At 40.0% G+C, this 17,948-nt stretch overlaps 1 protein-coding gene across 1 annotated transcript in view; it reads right to left on the reverse strand.

Moving 5' to 3' along the window:
- The window catches only part of LOC306818344 (gamma-aminobutyric acid receptor subunit gamma-3-like), a 45,410-nt gene extending 29,948 nt beyond the window's left edge, over positions 1–15,462 (reverse strand). The window contains exons 1-2 of the mRNA XM_079335895.1: positions 14,773–15,462; positions 14,161–14,315 (exon numbers count right to left, since the gene is read on the reverse strand). Of these exons, the coding sequence (XP_079192021.1) occupies positions 14,161–14,315; positions 14,773–14,843 (226 nt within the window). The 5' untranslated portion in view covers positions 14,844–15,462. The remainder of the gene's footprint in view (positions 1–14,160; positions 14,316–14,772) is intronic.
- Positions 15,463–17,948: the final 2,486 nt, after the last annotated feature.

Genomic DNA, 17,948 nt, shown 5'->3' on the forward strand with positions numbered 1-17,948 from the left:
CAAGCCTTCCAGCCAGTTTTCCGTGTTCAGAATTTCTGGTATTTGATCTCTGCTGTTTCTGGATTTCGACTCAGCTTGCTCCCTTTTTGGATTTGTCTGCCTGTGATTGTGTTTTGCCTTTTTCCCCCCCCCCCAAGTATAGACCGTTTTCTTCACTCAGCAACTGTTTTGTTCGTGAGTCGAAACCCTTGTGGTTTTATGTTCATAACAATTTCTGTAGCGAGACTGTTTGTAACCCATCTATTGCCAATGATGAAAGCACGTTGGCTCAACTCCTGCTGTTTTAAATGTGCTACATAAAGGGACATGACTTGACTTAAATCCAAGCAAAAGAGGCTTTAATCATCTATCTGGGATAATGTTCTGTCTGCAATCAACATTAAAGGGCACCCCATTTGTTTGTGTGATACACGGACATACTCGGGGTCTATTTATCAGCGGTGTCAGTGATGTAAGGAAATATACTGGTGTGCCAGGGAGTTAAGTAGAGAAACTACATGACTACATTGCTTGTGGAGTCCCCCCTGGTTCAATGTTGGGGCCTAAACTGTTTATATTATCCATTCAAAATTGCAAAATGTTTTGAAATTGGCAGTATTTGTGGAGGACGCCAACATTTTTTGTTCTGGAGATAAATGACATCAATTAGAATAGAATGCCTATATTGTCATTATACAAATTGTACAACGAGATTACTTGGCTTCACCTTAAAGTGCACACAGCTAAGAACAAAAAAACAACAACAAGAAGCGTATGGGTCAAAAAGAAAAGAGAGTGACCCGAATTAAGGGAAGGTGGGATATGTGTGGTAGGACTCATTACAGATTGCAGCATACTAAATTTAAATAGATAAACAGACCAGATTTCTTATTGCACAGTACGAGATATCAGGTCTCTAGCAGGGTGTCAAATATTAATAGTGCATTGTATGAGACGTGAACCATGGCAGGGTATAAACAAAAATATAACTATTTTCACTGTAAGAGATGTAATTTTAGCAGTATACATAATATAGAAATATAAATATCAGTATGAAAAGTAATTTTAGCAGTATATAAATATAGAAGTATAAATATCACGGTATGAAATGTAATTTTAGCAGTATATAAATATAGAAGTATAAATATTTTCACAGTATGAAATGTAATTTTTGCAGTATATAAAATATAAAAATATATTGTTGGAGGTGTGGGAGGAGTATTGGTACACTCCTCCATATGTTGTGGTCCTGCCCGCTGGTACAAACATTTTGGTCAGCTATTCACGAAAACATTAAACTTACCCTCAAAGTAAATGTTCCCTTCTGCCCGAGCCTGTTTATCCTAGGTGATCCTTTCCCTCTAAAAGCCCTCCCTTCGGCACAAGCAGAGTGGGTACAAACAGCCCTCATGCTGGGAAGGAAACTTATAGTTACAGAATGGAAGACGACAACATTACCACCGGCCAGGGTGTGGTTCTCACAGTTGGGCATTGTGGCAGCTCATGAGCGTCTCTCTTTTAGATTACTTAACCAGGTTGAGAGATTTGGAGCCAAGTGGGGGGATTACATCTCATTTATCAAGGGACCCTGACATTAATGTGGGCTTGATATCGGGTTTTTTTTCTCATTTTTTATTAATTCTCATGCTATCTGCCTTTTTTGTTGTGTTTTATGTAGTTTGGCTTTCTCGATGTGCATGTATAGACGCAGGTACATCTGTATGTGTGAGCACTTGTATGTATTGTACATGCGCAGGTGTTTATGTATTTGAAAACCTTGTCATTTTATTTTCTGGCATGTTTGTCTTGTTGTATTGTTCATTGTTGGAAAAAATTAGAAAATGAATAAAAACTTCTAATCACAAAAAAATATAAAAATATAGATATTGCACAGTATGGATATGATTTTAGCAAGATATGAGATATAAAAATAAATAAATATTGCACTGTATGGAATGTAATTTTAGCAAGATATAAAAAAAAAGAAATATTTTCACAGTATGAAAAATCTAGAACTACAACAGGATATACGATATAAATATAAATATTGCACCGAATGAGATGTAAACTGTAGCAGAGATATAATTAATATAGCACAGTAAGAAGTAAACTATAGTGGAAAAATGTACAATAACACAAGGTCAGAGACAAATGGATGGAGCTATAATTAATGATGATTAAAAACGATGCTATGATCAGAAACAAATTATCATTAAACATACAGAAAACTAAAATAATGTCAATCGGTAATTTTGAAGAAAAACACAAGGTCAGAGACAAATGGATGGAGTTCAGGAAAAATATATTTAAGGTTTAATAAACGAGGAGAAAACAGGTTGAAATATCCACATAAGGAGCATCTGAAGGCAGGTTCTCGATCATAAATCACTCCATGTTGCCTATAACAATTTATACTGTAGATAAAAGTGCAACAAAAATGTGGGTGCTTTAAAATCACACACCATCTAACTATATGAATATAATGTGTTTGCCTCATTAACATTTAATATGAAGACCTCTTTAACAAAGAAAGCAAAACAGTTGGATGGTTTATCCCACTGGAGTCCAAGTCTGCACGTAAAACTATTTCTGCCTCCCAAAACTCTTTGAATAACTCAAACTGCAATACAGCATGTGGGGACAGACACCATCTGTTTTTGTTTTTGTTTTTTTTAAGCAGTTAGAGCATTGGCTAAAAATGATTTTCAAATACTGTTTGACCCACATCTGAACATGTCAGTAGCTAATAACTCTAAGGACATGCTGCATCAAGCCATATGCACAGTAAAAGGGAAATCAGCAATTTTGGAAAAAAATGTAGTCCTTCACGGGTACTGTTGAACTCTTCTTCCCAGAAAGGTTGTTTTGTCTGACTGCTTTTTAAACCCTCCTGTTGCTGATTGACTTCGCGTAGCATTAATAATGGAGACAGAAAGAAAAAAAGCCTGCATCCTGAAAGTAAATCACAGTTTTCACAGCATTAATCCCTTCCTCAAAACATATAGCTTTGTCTACTTATATTGTGGACTAAACTTTCAGATAGCAGGGTAATCTCAAGTTGACAAGTGGCATTCAATCCTATTAGTTATTTCTCTCCACAGAAGTTTTTTTTTTTTTTTTTTTTTTTTATAAATAGCCTCTTTCACAACACACTCAGCTTTTCACAGCAATCCAATCCAGGCAGGCGGGAAGGAAGAAGAATGTCTGCTTTTAGCATGCGAGCAGGTGGTGTACAGTGACTTTTTGAGCTTGATTACTAGAATCAGAATCCTGCTGCTTCAAAAAAAAAAACACGACAGCTAAAATCAACCAAAACGTTCATGTTCAACGTAGAGCAGCCTGCAATGCGAAGCACAACTTATATACAACTGAGGAGACTGTGATGATTATCTCTAACTCATCAAAACCTAATATCGTACACTGCTGCGTTATCGTTTGGTACATTCATATAATAACAAAAATATCATTTGCAGCCTTTGATTCAACATAGTTTAACTTGTCCCGCTCTTATTTAGCAACATGCGGTTCCCTCTTTACATCCTTAATCATTTTATTAGGCAAATCCTCTAAATGCCTACAAATAGTGTTGCAATATTTGTTGGCACACGGAATTGTGCACCCTTACCTTTTGGCCGTGCATATTTAATCGTCTTGACATGATGTTGACACTCCTCTCATCAGACGGTGATAAAGGATAACTTGAGGTGCTCTGATAATTTGGTAAAACTCATATACTGTACTGTCTTTTTGCGTGGATGAGAAATCAGGGAAGTCTCAATGAAAAGACTTTCCCGTCACACAAATATTGACTGGGTTTGCGTGTTTACAGAGCCTCTGTATTTGTGTCTGTGCATGTAGGTGTTTGAGAGCACACACTGCACTGTTCCAGATTAGATTCAACTCTATGAATCCAATATAAAAGATCTGGGAAGAGAAGGTGTTTGTCCTGTCTCCAAGGTTTAATGAGAACTAAGCGAAGTGAAAGGTCTCGCAGCTTATGAATTGCCACCAGGCAATCACAGCTTACACCGAGCAATAACCCAACAAAATGGGGAAGGGGATGCTTGTTTCAAACTAACACACATGTATGCGCACCATGTGGAGGGGCATTTTGTAAATGATCTCTCAATTCAATTTCCTTTTTATGCTCCAGTATAATAAAATCACCACCACAAGCTCTTCTTGCTGCTTTTCCCAGCAAATGAGTGACATATTGTACAATTATCTTTTAAATGGACTGATTTGAAAGTAAATGTGACTCACAGATTTTAATGTCTGCATTAAAAGGAGTGATGATTATGGCCGGAATTGGAGGAAAATGAAAAGCCCTCTTAACAATGCTAATCAAAGGATACTGTCAGGATAATGAAGGAACATGTAATTTAATGATGGTGGTTTGCACTGTATGTCTGCCATGACAGAAGTCTAAATGTGGTTGAAAAGACATAGTACTTAAGGCCTTATTCACACACTCTTGGTGGCTCATCAATCATTGGGTGCTTGTCACATTTAAATTTAAACTAGTCCCCCAAATGTAGAACTGGTACAAACGGTAACTTTGGTGAGGGTTTTAGCACCAACTATTTTATGGCAGTTGTGAAATGAGTTCAAATCAATTCGTCTCAATATAAAAACAAATTTATTTACACTTTTTTTTTTTTGATGTATCTCAAATAAATAAAAAAATACATATCAGAAAACCCTTCCCCTTTATCAATTCCCATCAAACAAAAACCTTCTGTAAAGCCTCCAACCTGTCAAAGTCAGTTGCCATGGCATTGTGTAAATAGAAAAAATAATGACCAACTGTATCTACTCCTGGTGTCCTGACTACGCAAAGTGCTTTTACCACCACATGTCACATTCAGCAACTTTCAGGTCCAATTGGGTGCTTATTCCATTGCTCCCAACCATGCATGAGCATCCCCAGTATCCAAGTCATCAACAAGCATTTGACCAACAGTTCCCCATTCGACTTGCTAAATTTCAGGATTGTAAATGGTCATGGTAAATGGACTTCAGCTTATATAGCACAAATTGTAGTCCTGACAACGCTGCGTCAAGTTAACTACATGCGTCAGATAGGCCTCTTCATCACTATCTGTATTCCTCATCCAGCCTATTCCAAGTACCTAGTTACTACAGATGTAGCTGGAAGGACTGGTATTAGGCTGTAATGATCTCAACCCGACTAATCAGATCCATGACTATTGGAGAGTTACATTGAGGTTACCTAGTTTCTCCTGTACATGATCCAGGTTACTGGAGTTTAAGTGAAACACTTCCACCTTGCAATTTTCCTCATGCTAAAATGGACTGAAAAATAGTCTCAGTTGTCTTTGTGTTTGGAATCCATGACGTTTACTCTGCAAGAAATGAAAAGCCTCTCCTTCTTTCCCATGAATCAAATTTTTTTTTTGTTGTTGTTGTTTTTAAATACTTTATTAATCCTGGCACCTCTCAAGCTACCAGGACAACTTCTGTATTTTGGTCTGCGCTGGGACTTGAGCCGGCAACCCTCCGGTTCCCAACTCAAGTTGCTAGGGACTGAGCTTCTGTCGCCCCCCTTTAATGGGGAATTAACATTTCTTCAGACTAAACGGTCAGTCAATTCCTTAATGCAAAGAACGTGGGGGAAAAAAAGTATGTCTCCTCAGCCTTTAGCGCACCCAAACCCATGGCTGTCTGACAGTGCTTTCACTGGAGTGGAGTAGTCATGGGAAACCCAGACGGAAATCGATTAAATGGTTAGACCTCACAGGGATGGGGAATGTGTCAGCCATGATCTAGTCCCAGCTTGGTCTTATTACCACCTAATGCACTCCACGTTTGGTATCAGGCAGCCTCTTTCAAGCCCGACATGATTGCTTGGCCATTCCTTTGCGGATTGTCATTACCTAGGGAATGTAGAAGGAATGAAACAAACATTTAAAGAGAATTAAAAATAAGTTTTGTGGTCGGGGCCTGCTCCCTGTCTCCTTGATTAGCACGTTTGTATTTATATAGAAAAAGTGAGAGGAAACTGCCTACATCCGGACATATTTCAGCAGGAATTGAACTTGGCAGATATCTCCACATTTGAAGCATTAAGGGGGAGGTGTTTTGAATGTTTTTTTTTTGGTGCTATTTTTATGCCGTTAAGTTGAACTATTATGAAGTCTTATAATGGGTAAGAGCCTGTTCTTGTGGGCACATTGCCTGTCAACACACAGGCGGGCATCTCCAACATGAAGTGATGACAACATGACATGAATACCCGTGACAACACATTACATGAGAAGTATGTCCAGATGGAAAATGAATCGCCATTTGTAGCTTGTTTTGATAAATGAAATGGAATGAAGTATATTTGGGCAGTGTACTGTATCCTAAATAAGACGATTTATATATATATATATATATATATATATATATATATGAGTAAATGAACAAGATGAAGTTGCCTCACATTATTGTGGTGGTCGGAAAACGAATAGGCAACTATACAATTAGAGTCCCGACAACCATCCTCAGTCCTCCACGTTTATTTCATCTATACACCTTTTGGAGGTCAACACACTGAATAATTCTTAAAAAGAAACACTATCAAACCAAATGGTGAGCAACAGGGTTTACTGCACCTCCTCTAACTTTCAGTCTGTTTAGAGAGACTACTTCATATTCCTTTTTTTTTTCGCACCGGAACTGTAAAATCTGATAAAGCCTCAAGTCATGTCCCTTGCATTCACACGTGCACATTATACTCTATCAATAAATCTGACCCTGATACAAATGTTCTACTACAACACAGCCTTCTGGGCAGTGCAAAACTAAAAAAGGCTTTTCATTTAATAGGAGCAGGACACATGGAACAATGACCAATGACCCTGGTGACTGGGACAGTTTGTATTGTGTCTAATGCAGGCCTTCTACGTCGATTTTCTAATGTCCTTGTTGAATCTGAAATAGACTGGAAATGCTTAAAAAAAACATGTGTTTTAAATTTCATACAATCAATCTGGAGAAGCAGGATTTGAGGTTAGTGAGGCAACTTCAGGGTCGTTCACTTCTTACCTTGGTGTATCGCCACAGTAACTTCCACCGCACACCTAACCTGCTCCGGAGCAGCTTATGTTGGCCATAAGAGATCAACCTGTGAAAGTCTTTTATCGTGGCGCTCCCGGATGGGTTTGAGAGAGGGGGGAGGACACGTTCATGTGTCCCCGCGTTATTTTACATTACAGTCAGTAAAGTGAATGATTAATTTGTACTGATATTCTTCAACAGAGACAGAAAAGGCGCCGGGAGCACTTTAGTCGTGCTTTTAAGATGTACAATTACGAATAGCTTCTTGTGGCACCTTTAATGCCAGCTGCATCTGAGTCTGTGTGTGTGTGTGTGTGTGTGTGTGTGTGTGTGTGTGTGTGTGTGTGTGTGGCTCCAACATATTCTTCCCACAGGTGATTGTCAGCTCACCTAACGGGGTCAGCTTAGATGTGGGAAGAAGCATTTGTCAAGACTTAAACTTCTCTTCATCTAATGAAATGTCAGTGGACTTGAAATATTGAGGAGGCCCAGCTGAGGATTGTCCTTTCAGCTAGTGAGGTGTCGCCGCTGTGCCAAATGTCAGCTCTTTGAGGTTCAAGGAGGGGGGGGGCCTGCCAGGGCCGAGTCAGCGTCAAAGTCACAAAGGTTTGAGCTCGGCGAGCAAAAAGCATCTCTTTTAGGTCTAGAGAAAAAAATTGATAGGTCTCAGTTTTTTGGGTTTTTTTTTTTGCAAAGTATATGAAGTCTAATGTAGCGTAGGATTACGTCTCAGTGGATCACAGAGTTAACTTCTCCTCTATTCCGTCCAAAAGTCATGAATCAAACAGTCAGTTAAATCGGATTCTGATCAGATTTGGGGAAAAATCGGATTTGGGCGGCAGTCTGCACAAAGCCGAAGAGTCCTCAAATCTGATTTCCTCTGGTTTTATGCTTTAATAAAACAAAGCTTACATCTAAATCTTTTATCAAACAAGAGGGGAAATTTAAGGCTGCTCACTATAATGTACAAGGATAGGAGTAGAATTCACTGAAACCAAACGCTGTGGCGCCCACATCCCATCCTCTGCTCTAATGCTTCTCCCAGAGTAATTGAATGTGACAAGATTTCAGAAACAAATATATGAGATTTTAATATAGGATGCAAAGTGGGTCAGACTTTCCACTTGTCGTTCAAATGTGCACGACAAATTCTTGCGTGAATTACTTGGCAACATCCAGCAAGTCATCGTAAGTCGGGGGGAAGGTTTGGAGGCTAAATGTGAAGGCTCATGTCGAGACAGAAGAGCGAGGTGACTGAAAGGAGGGTTGAAAGAAACAGATGGAAAATGAGGCGGCAGAGAGAGAGAGAGACAGGAAACAGAGACAGGAAACAGAGCAAGGCAACGATGTCTGAGCAGGTTTCCGTTTCTTTTCTCTTTTTTTTTTCCTGACACACAGCTGGCTTTTATCAAATCAAAGGTCTTCTCTTTAGCGACACAATCACGCGTCTTAATAATGCACACACCCTTTGTGTGTTTAAGCGTCGGGAGGCAAGCCAAACCGAAGAATCTTATAAATAAACAAAAAGCGATGAATATATATAGACATGGGGAACAACTTCAAACAGTAGCTGCCTTTTTGGCTACAGTAACACACAAACGACACAATCACCTCCTATTGATATGCACCCACAGCCTTTCCTTTTTCACTCCACAGACTTAATTGTCAGCGCCAGACAAAGAGGACAATCATGGTAGATATGACTGCAGCAACCCGGTCAGTCAGTGTAGATCAATAGCGTGTTAGCTATGGCTGACATCAGCTTTGCTGCGATCACACACACAGGCTGCAGCTGGATGAGCAACCTGGTTATATTGAAAAGCTGTCGGGGGTTGACTGAATTTACCAGCCTGTATCCAACCAGAGGGGAAAAAAGAGCATATAATTCAGGACAGATGACTGCAAAAAAAAAATCAGCAGTTCTTGTTTTTAAAACGGACATCTTGTGTCTTTTTTTTTTTTTTACTCGTGTATTCCTCACTTGTTTGGCTGCGAAGCAATCGTTTCTGTTGCAATCAGCACTGGGAATCCTTCCGAAGATTTTCAGCGTCGTCTCTGCCAGTTGGACAGAGTTTTTCAGCCAAAGTGTCTTCTGCTGATTAGATTAACTTTCCAGTTCTTCTTTAATGGTTTCATAACTGACAGACTTTTCTTTTCAGAAAAGGAAATTTAGACCTAAACTGCGCTTGAGCATGCTCGGTGTCTAAGGCGTCAGCTATTCAGCTGGGTCTTTAGCTTTTTCTTAAAGGTGCACTGAGACTCTGCAGATGGAATGGAGTTTTCACCTGTTGGGCCCAACAGTGATTTAATGAGAATCTTCATGTAGTGTTTGACAAACATTTCTCTCTTTTCTCCTCAGATTGATAAACTCTAAAGCCTGAATCCAATAATTTTCTTGGATTTTTGTCACTCGGATTGACTCTTTGTACTTGAGAGGCCATGTGAATATACGGCCTCTGGGGCGTTACGGCTCTATCTGACTAAAATAAGCCAAACAGTCAGCAGACTTGTCCGTGCAAAAAAAAAATTGTCTGTCTTGTAAACTAAGCTCCGGCTCAGGCCCGGTTTATTCCTGGAGCAGTGTGAGTGCAAGCCAGAGGGGGAATGGGGAGTGCTTACACCTTGTCATTACTCAGTTTAGTCCAATTCAATGAACAGATTTCTGGCTTCATAGGGTTTCTTATAATGACAATTGCCACTCGTGCAAAAGTCCTGATCTTTTTGAGGGACTATAAATAGGCAGCCATAATTAGAGGTCTAAACTTTTTTTTCATAGTTGGCTGTTGGTGCCTGCATTTAAAGCAGCAGGAGATTCTTTCTGAATAGGAAAATGGCTTGAGGTTAAAGAGCGCTTTTCTTTTCCGAACTGAAATGCTTTCACACAGCAGGTCACACTGATGGCAGAGGTTTATAATCAATGTGACCATGAGAAATAACCCTTAATAAGTCCCTTTCATACACATTCACACACCGCAGAGGAAGGAAGCAGTTGGATATGTAGGTGCAGGAACTGGGGATCGAACCCCCGACCTTCCGGTTAGGAGATGACCGATGGCCTCAGCCTCTACAAGTATTTAACCAAATTAGTGTGTGAGAAGAAACTCCCAATTTATTAAGCCAAGCATGTAAGGTTCATGTTACTCAGCCACGTGCCTTTACAATCTCCCTGAAGTCATTATCTCCATGCTGATGGGCACAAAGGCTGGCTTAAACTTACAGTCCTTCATAATTTGTGAAAGAACTGGTGTATTTTTAGATTGCTGCTCAGATCCAATTAATTGAACCCCTTAAATCATCCTCTGCTTTCGAACTGTGCGTGGCTGCAGAGACCTCACAGCATGCAAAGCTCTCCGTTCTAGCCCGCTTTGTCCTCAATTCCCTGGTGAGCGCACACAAACACTGACACACTCATCCCACATACACACACACACACACACACACACACACACACACACGTCTTCACGCCGTACATGAGGATTGCACAGATCGCAGACACTGATCACACCCTGCATCCAAAAGGAAAAGTGACACAATAGGGACACAAAGGCATTTCATCGTCATCTAAGGCGAGCTGCTTGTTATTGGTTAAGGTGAGGCTCAACACTTGTTCTTCTCGGGGGAAATGTGGGTCGCTTTTTCACAAGTGGACCAGTTCCCCACTTTATATGAAAATTAGACTCGCTGCTGACGTTTCAAGACTGGAGGAGACGGGGGCAAAATGAAAAAAGGGACTACGATAATAACCCTGTTATGTTGAATCTTGGATAAGAGATAAAAATTCTCAACAAGCTTTTATCAAAAGATTTTTTTCTCAATTCTTGAAAATTTGGTACTAATCAGAGGATGGTTGCAAGACGACAAAGACAGTCTGCGCAAATGAGCCATCAAAAATTAAATGGATAAACATTGTTTTAAAAATGTTACAGAATGTAGTTCACAAATTGTCTGTTTTGAAGTTTCTGCATTATTAGCAACTTGGATTAGAGGTACAATGAGGGCTTCACCCCCACCCTCCCTTACAGTGCAGCCATTTGTAGGACTTATCTCCATTCTGAGACGCAACCCCGGTTCATTCGGTTCTTAATTCTTTCATTAATTTTAGACCAAAGTATTTTCTTCAGTCTGAAGGTTCTCTTGAAAGTGAACTCTGTATTTAGTTAATACTGAAGAGCACTGTATATAACATCCTCTGCCATCAGCGTGTGAATCACCACAGACTCCTTGATAAGAAATCATGACCCAAATGTAATATAAATGGTTTTAGGTTCGGTGTGTTCAAATGGGTTTGTGACATCACAAGACAAATAAGTCACTGATCCAAGCCCATTGGCTCGTTGTAGCAAGCACAAGCTGCTCTTGGACTGACTGTAGCATTCCCAATATGGTCAAAGGGGCGGGACATATCCGAGAAAATATAGCCGAATGACTGACCAATTACGAGAGAGCTTATCGACTCTACTTTTTGATGTGAGCAGTTGTGTGTTTTTGTTTGTGTGTGCGCGAGATGATGAGATCATTTTACAATGACTTCAATGTCCCAGATCTGTCTTTGACCCAGCATCATCTTCAAATGTGTTTGTGTGTGTGTGTGTGTGTGTGTGTGTGTGTGTGTGTTTGGCTACCTCTCCTAACCTGCATGCATTAACATTTCATGGACGATGCTGAGGTTTGTCAGCTAAATCCAATCAAAATTTCATCCTTAATTGTGTAAGTCGCATTCTTCTTTTTCATTGGCTATATGGGAAGGCTACACTGCTTTGTGCTGTTCTGTCACTCTGTTACATTGCTGATGCGGCTATCGCTATCTGGCTTACACTCCTACCAAGTAAGGGTATGGCTGGCTGTCGAAACCTGAGGCTTTTGATAGCAGCAGACCTGACTGTGTCAAGCACCCATCAGCAGTAACCAGCTCATTCATTTGATGCTGTTTATTCATTTGGGAGCAATCCAGGCGTTCAGTGTTTCATGTGAGAACTTTAAGGCAAGATGTTGTGGGGGAGGAGCTGGGCTCGAACCTCCAACCTTCGTGATTAAGAAACAATAGCGACTCTACCACGGTTAAACCACAGACTGGTTTTTGAGATTTGATTTTATAGCCTTTTTGTGTTCACAATGAACGAACATGTTCCCCGACATGTGGGAGGAGAACATGTGACAGTACACCGCCAGAAACACGACAGCAGGCAATCAAAACAACTGAAAAATTAATACTCACACATGGTTTTATTCAAAATGTAGAGTAGAGCAATTCCCAAATGATTCCCGCATAAAAGATCCACTCGTCCTCTGATTGTGTATGCATGTTACAGATTGTAAACACGACATCTCAGTCAAGGGACTATTGGACTGATTTAATGCATTCTGTCAGACAAAGAGCCATACACTCAACACCACCATCATAAAGAATCCACTTGACTCTCGCTCCCCTAGTCAACAAATCCAACAACCTTCCTCCACGTTAGTACTTCTGTATTTAAAAGACTCCTGAGAAGCATTGACAATAAAATAGACTTTGGTAATGTGTACACACTTCACACAGAGAACCTCCTCAATCGTTCATAGGATTAAACTTGTTATCATTTGAATAGCAGCCAGCCTTTCCTGCCTCTTTGAAAGAGCACTTCGTGTCTTGCCAACCAAGCTTGGAGCTCCATTGTATTTCAGAAATGATGTGGGTGCAAATAAGATAAAAGAATATTTCATCAAGACAATAACACTAGGTCGAATCAGCTTGACCTCAATGTACTTACCTAAATGTGAGAAGTGAAAGTGAGCACAGAAAAATGTTTTTTCCCCCCTACATCAATCAAAGAACAGTTTGATAGATTTACAAAATAAAAAAAAAATAAAAAACTTGAAGGCTTCGTCTTTGCACCAACTTTTAGATGTTTTGGTGCCACTTTTCCTCTTTCGACAGCTATGTTTAAAAAAAAAAAATCATCAGCCTATATAGCTCACTATGTCTGAATTCTTTCCTTTTGGTCATCAAACGTCTGCAGTAAGTCCCCTGCCACACAATTACCAACAAAGACCGGGAGGTGTTTATATAAAACCCAAGCGTCTTCATTACACAAACTTCATTTTGGATCTATTATTCACTTTTAAAGCTGTGTTAGTACTTTTAAGGCAGTACACGTTTGGCTTCATATTTAAAGTGGAGCTGAATGATAATATTGACAATGAAGACCGCTGACGATGCAACTGATTACCCAATGACAGCCCAGAAAATGACAGCAGGAATGTGTGAACGAGAGATAGATCTGATCGTAAAGGCAAATATACAGTACAGAGCTTCATTTCTGTTTTTGTTTCTCCAGTATATTTTTTATTTTAGACATGCATAATTTGAGGTTGCGAATATGCAAATATCTTTGTTCAGTATATTGACATGTTGTCGAAAAGCTGTGGCCTGGGGTCACGCAGTCAGTGAGTGGGTAGTCAGGTTAAAACTGGTCGTGAATCCAATCTCTTGAAGTTAGGCTTAACACCTTCATGATGCGACCTAGACGTTGAACTGCACAAGAGCTTAGCATGGCATAGCTGTACTCTGCCTTCAGATATCACCACGAGCTACAGTAGAGGGATAATGTGTATCACACTTGTGAACATGTTTTCACTGTGCGACATACAACCAACCCTTTACCATTTTCTATCTTGCTAAATTGTGATCAAGGTCAACCAGAAGAAGATCCAGCAGTAACTAGCTGAATATTGGGTATATTTCCACCTACACATGGTGGAGTCAGACAACTTTCTGTCAGTATATCAGTCTAACAGTGTTAGGAAATACACTATGAAATGTAATTCTGAATTGAATCCCTTAAAAAGATGGACAGTACATTTTTATCATAAATGGGATCTTGGTTGGGAATCGCTACATTGTATTAAAAAAACAAAACAAAAACTAGAACAGGCAATAAACAAAAAAAAAAACAAAAAAAACAACAGCTTTAAAAAGCTACCTATGGATAAACCTCCTGCGTCCCCAGATTCAGAACCACGGACAGCGCCGGATGCGCCAACACAACTGGAAAGTTTTAACGCCTTTTTTTTATTTTTATTATTATTATTATTATTAACAAGCCTTAAAGTGAAATCAATCAAAAGTAATCTTACCCCCTATGTCCGGCCGTAGATTCTTATCATACTCCTTGAGTAAGTTGTTCAGTATAAGTGTGGCGTCCTCCTGGTGTGACCTGGGTACCAGCATTTGATTGACGGTGGCATGGTAGTGATCTTCATCATCGGCGCCATATTCCAGAAGATCACAACTGTAAATGTGTAATAAAAGAGGGGGTTTGGGGGTTGTTTATCGTGAAGTGTCACCTTAAATCTATTTATTAAAACAATAGCTGTGATATGATGGGAAACTTTGTCGCACTGTAAAGCAGTACACGCAAACTATATTGCTTATACTGCGGTATATCCATCCTGTTAATGATATTCAGTCTGTATTCAGTCAGAGCAGTAAATGGTTGCTGTTATTTTTTCCTGTTTGCTCCTGTGCGTGCTTCTGTGTCTGTGTGTATGTGTACGGTGCGCGCGCGCGGGGAAAGCCCCTTTCAAAAAAAAAAAAAAAAAAAAAACCCACCATGCATGATCAGTCAGACTCATTCACAGAAAATGCGCAGTTAAATCATCCATCATTCGCCTGTGAACTTTTAAAGCGTTAAAAGAAACACCTCTCCGATTATGAACATGCACATGGAAGGTGCAAAGTAGACTCACCTAGCACCTTGATCAAGAAGAAGAAGTATGAATAAGATTATCACAAACTTGATTGTCATTTTCCCATCCATGAATCCCCCCCGATCTTAAATTTGAGGTCCAGGAGTTTTTTTTTTCTGCTGCCGCTGCTGCGATAGTTGCCAGTACAGTACAGTAGGTGTGTGATCATCAATCCGTTTGCTGAACTTCCTCATCCACCCACACACTTAGGCTACTTCTGTATGTCACCTGCGACCATACAGTGGTCTTTCCCACCCCGCCCCCACCGGTCCACTGAGCTCGTCGAAGGGGATCCTCCGGGACGCACCCGACGATCAATCAGTGTGATCAGTCCAGCGGTGGGAGTCCAAACGACTTAATTCAGCAGCGCCCTCCTCTCTCTCTCTCTCTCTCTCTCTCTCTCTCTCTCTCAAACGTCTGTGTGGGTACCAGAGTGGTGGGGTGACGCTGTCTGCTGCTTGTGTTGCTGCTGCTGCTGCTGCTGCTGGTGAACATTTTAGAAGATGAACATCTTGCATGACTCATACACCGTGCACACGCTACATAGATACCTGGATCACAATTGCATGACATTTGTCAGAGTGGAAAACAAAATGCATCTTCACTAGTCGCAGACTACGTCATTTTTTTATCCTCTTCTGCTCTTTGCAAACTCCCTATGTTTTTTTGGGATCATCTCAATAATTCAGGCAAATTAACTAAGGAATAAATGATGAAACAGATAGAACTATCTTTAAATATGAAAGAGCCAAGACTTCCCTAAACTCCAATATTCCCATTTCCCGGATAGTTATGCGTTTCCAAATGTTCTATTACCACGCAGCTTATAAGACTGTATCAAATGAAGTCATAAATGCACATCAGTTTCAATGGCGTGTACTTGATTTTTTTATTTAAATGTTTGCCTAATGACCACTCATAGTCACATCAAGGCTTCACACGCCCGTTTACTTGCCACAACATCACAGCAAGCTCTCCTTTGAACTCTAGGCTCGTTCAGCTTTCAACTTATTTGGCTCAGAGGCGTCACTGCCCCCTGGTGGCTAAAGATGCACAAAAGCACTGCAGGCTGCAAATGATGAATAAACGCCTTGACCAGCTCCGTAAATAGCTTGCATTTGCTGATTATTAATTTTCCAAAAACTTCCCATGAGACTGCAAATTTGACGCAGCCACGACTGTGCCAAAATATGAAAAGTTAAGGAGTCCTTTTACTTACAAATACTACAGAGATCAATCCTATCAAACATGTCATAATAATTAAAAAATAATCTGAAGGTTGTGATTCAAATTATTGAACGTTTTCAGATGCAAACTCCTTTATCTGTCCCAAAAAAATATTTTGGTCTTGATCAAATGTGTTACAAATGTTTAAGACATTTAAAACAGTCCCCTGTGGTCTGAATGAATCATGTGTGCTGTGCTTTAATCAAAGTAAAAGTATACCATGACTCAAGCACCAGAGGAGGTTTGTGACCCTGTAGAAACCAGCTCTCAGAACGCTCCGTTTTGGTGCCTGTATGTCTTTAAATGCAGGCACAACAGAGAGGAAATCAGGCATTTGTCCCCAACTGGACAGGACAGGGCTTAAATTGAGGTGAAGCGCTTTGTTAATTTCGTGTTCTCAGCATGATACGATTATGGTTGCAGGACGATGCTGATCAGGTTAAACGTTTCACCTGGTTCAATCAACGCCATCTCTCATTATTTTAGCATGCTGACAGTCACTTCCAAGCACTAAATGAGGACACAAAGGCTAAAGGCTGTCAAATAAAACAGTTTAGCTTGGCATGTAATCAAAGTTGTGCGGAAACAAAAAAAAAAAAAAAAAACACCACATTTTTGAAACGATGAAGGTGCCAGAGGCAAAGTCAGGACACTGATTAACATTCAGTGATTAAAATTCATCCAGAAGAAAGCAGTGATGTGTTTGAAACTCATTCAATCAACAATGTTGGATGGACTGCTAAGCATCATTGCCATCCATACAGAAAACAATCAAAACACATGTCAAATACACTCGCATGATCAGAGACAAGAAGCTTTCAGTTTAATTTCCTTTGAAAACATAACTCAGAATAAAGCTTTTCTGAATAATTGGCACAACTAAAGCAGCAGCACAGTTCTTACGGGGGGGGGGGGACACAATCCAACATTTGATCACAAACAAAAGTAAAATGAGCACTCATTTGTTTCTTGATGATATTTATAGGCAGCATATTCAGAAACAAACGAGGACAGGAGGAACATAACACAGAGGTTTGATGTCGTTACCAGAGAAAAGGGTGTCTGGTCCGTCAAACTGGACTTGCTGCCATGGAAACCGCAGCAACCAGATGTATGGATTGCCTTTCAAATGCATTTCATCAAACCTCCTTTTTCCCACGTCTTTTTTTTGTTGGAGAAAAGCACTGGAACATAGTCTTAGTTTATAGACACCCAAAGAGCAACATTTTTGAATACAGTGAAAGCAGATTCAAAATCACTGGAAACCAGCACAAAACGCTTCAGAGTACTATGGCGAAAAAAAAAAAAAAAAAAAAAAAAGGCTTTTGAAAAATGTCTATCCTGAAACTAGAATACTTACTGTAGGTCCTGATTTCACGAAGCAAAGCGGGTACAGCAGCAGCTGATGTCATGTGTTGTTTTTTTCACCATCATCTATTGAGCATCAACAAGTGATCAAGGACAATGCCTAGAGCAGTAGGCGACAGGTTTAAACTACACTGTTCAAATTCATGGCATTGAAGAAACAACTCTTCTGTTGCAAGCATGCGTCCTTTTTGTACCTGAGTATTTCTCACCATAGTCAAACAACTCACATAGGCTGTGCTATGACAGGTCCGGGCTAATGCCAAAATGCCATAATGTGTGCTCATTGCTTCCGATGAAGTCAATTTAGAAATAAGTGAATACAAATTCAAAGTCAATGAAAAGATCGAGAGCAGAAGTTTGATCACAAGCTCGTCAAAAAGCGTCACGAAGAAAATCACTTCACATGTGGGGGGTGTGCACACAAAAAAATGAAGAGAAAGTTATGAGACAAATTGACCGACTGAACAATGACAATAGGTTTGGCAATTTCTACGGTAAACAGGGGCGTGTCCAGACTTTTTTTTGACAGGGGTGGCCCAACTGAAGCAGGGGTGGCCTAAAAGTATGTTGTTTGCACACAA

Source organism: Symphodus melops (genome assembly GCF_947650265.1).
Source record: "Symphodus melops genome assembly, chromosome: 23".
Lineage (NCBI taxonomy): Eukaryota > Metazoa > Chordata > Actinopteri > Labriformes > Labridae > Symphodus > Symphodus melops.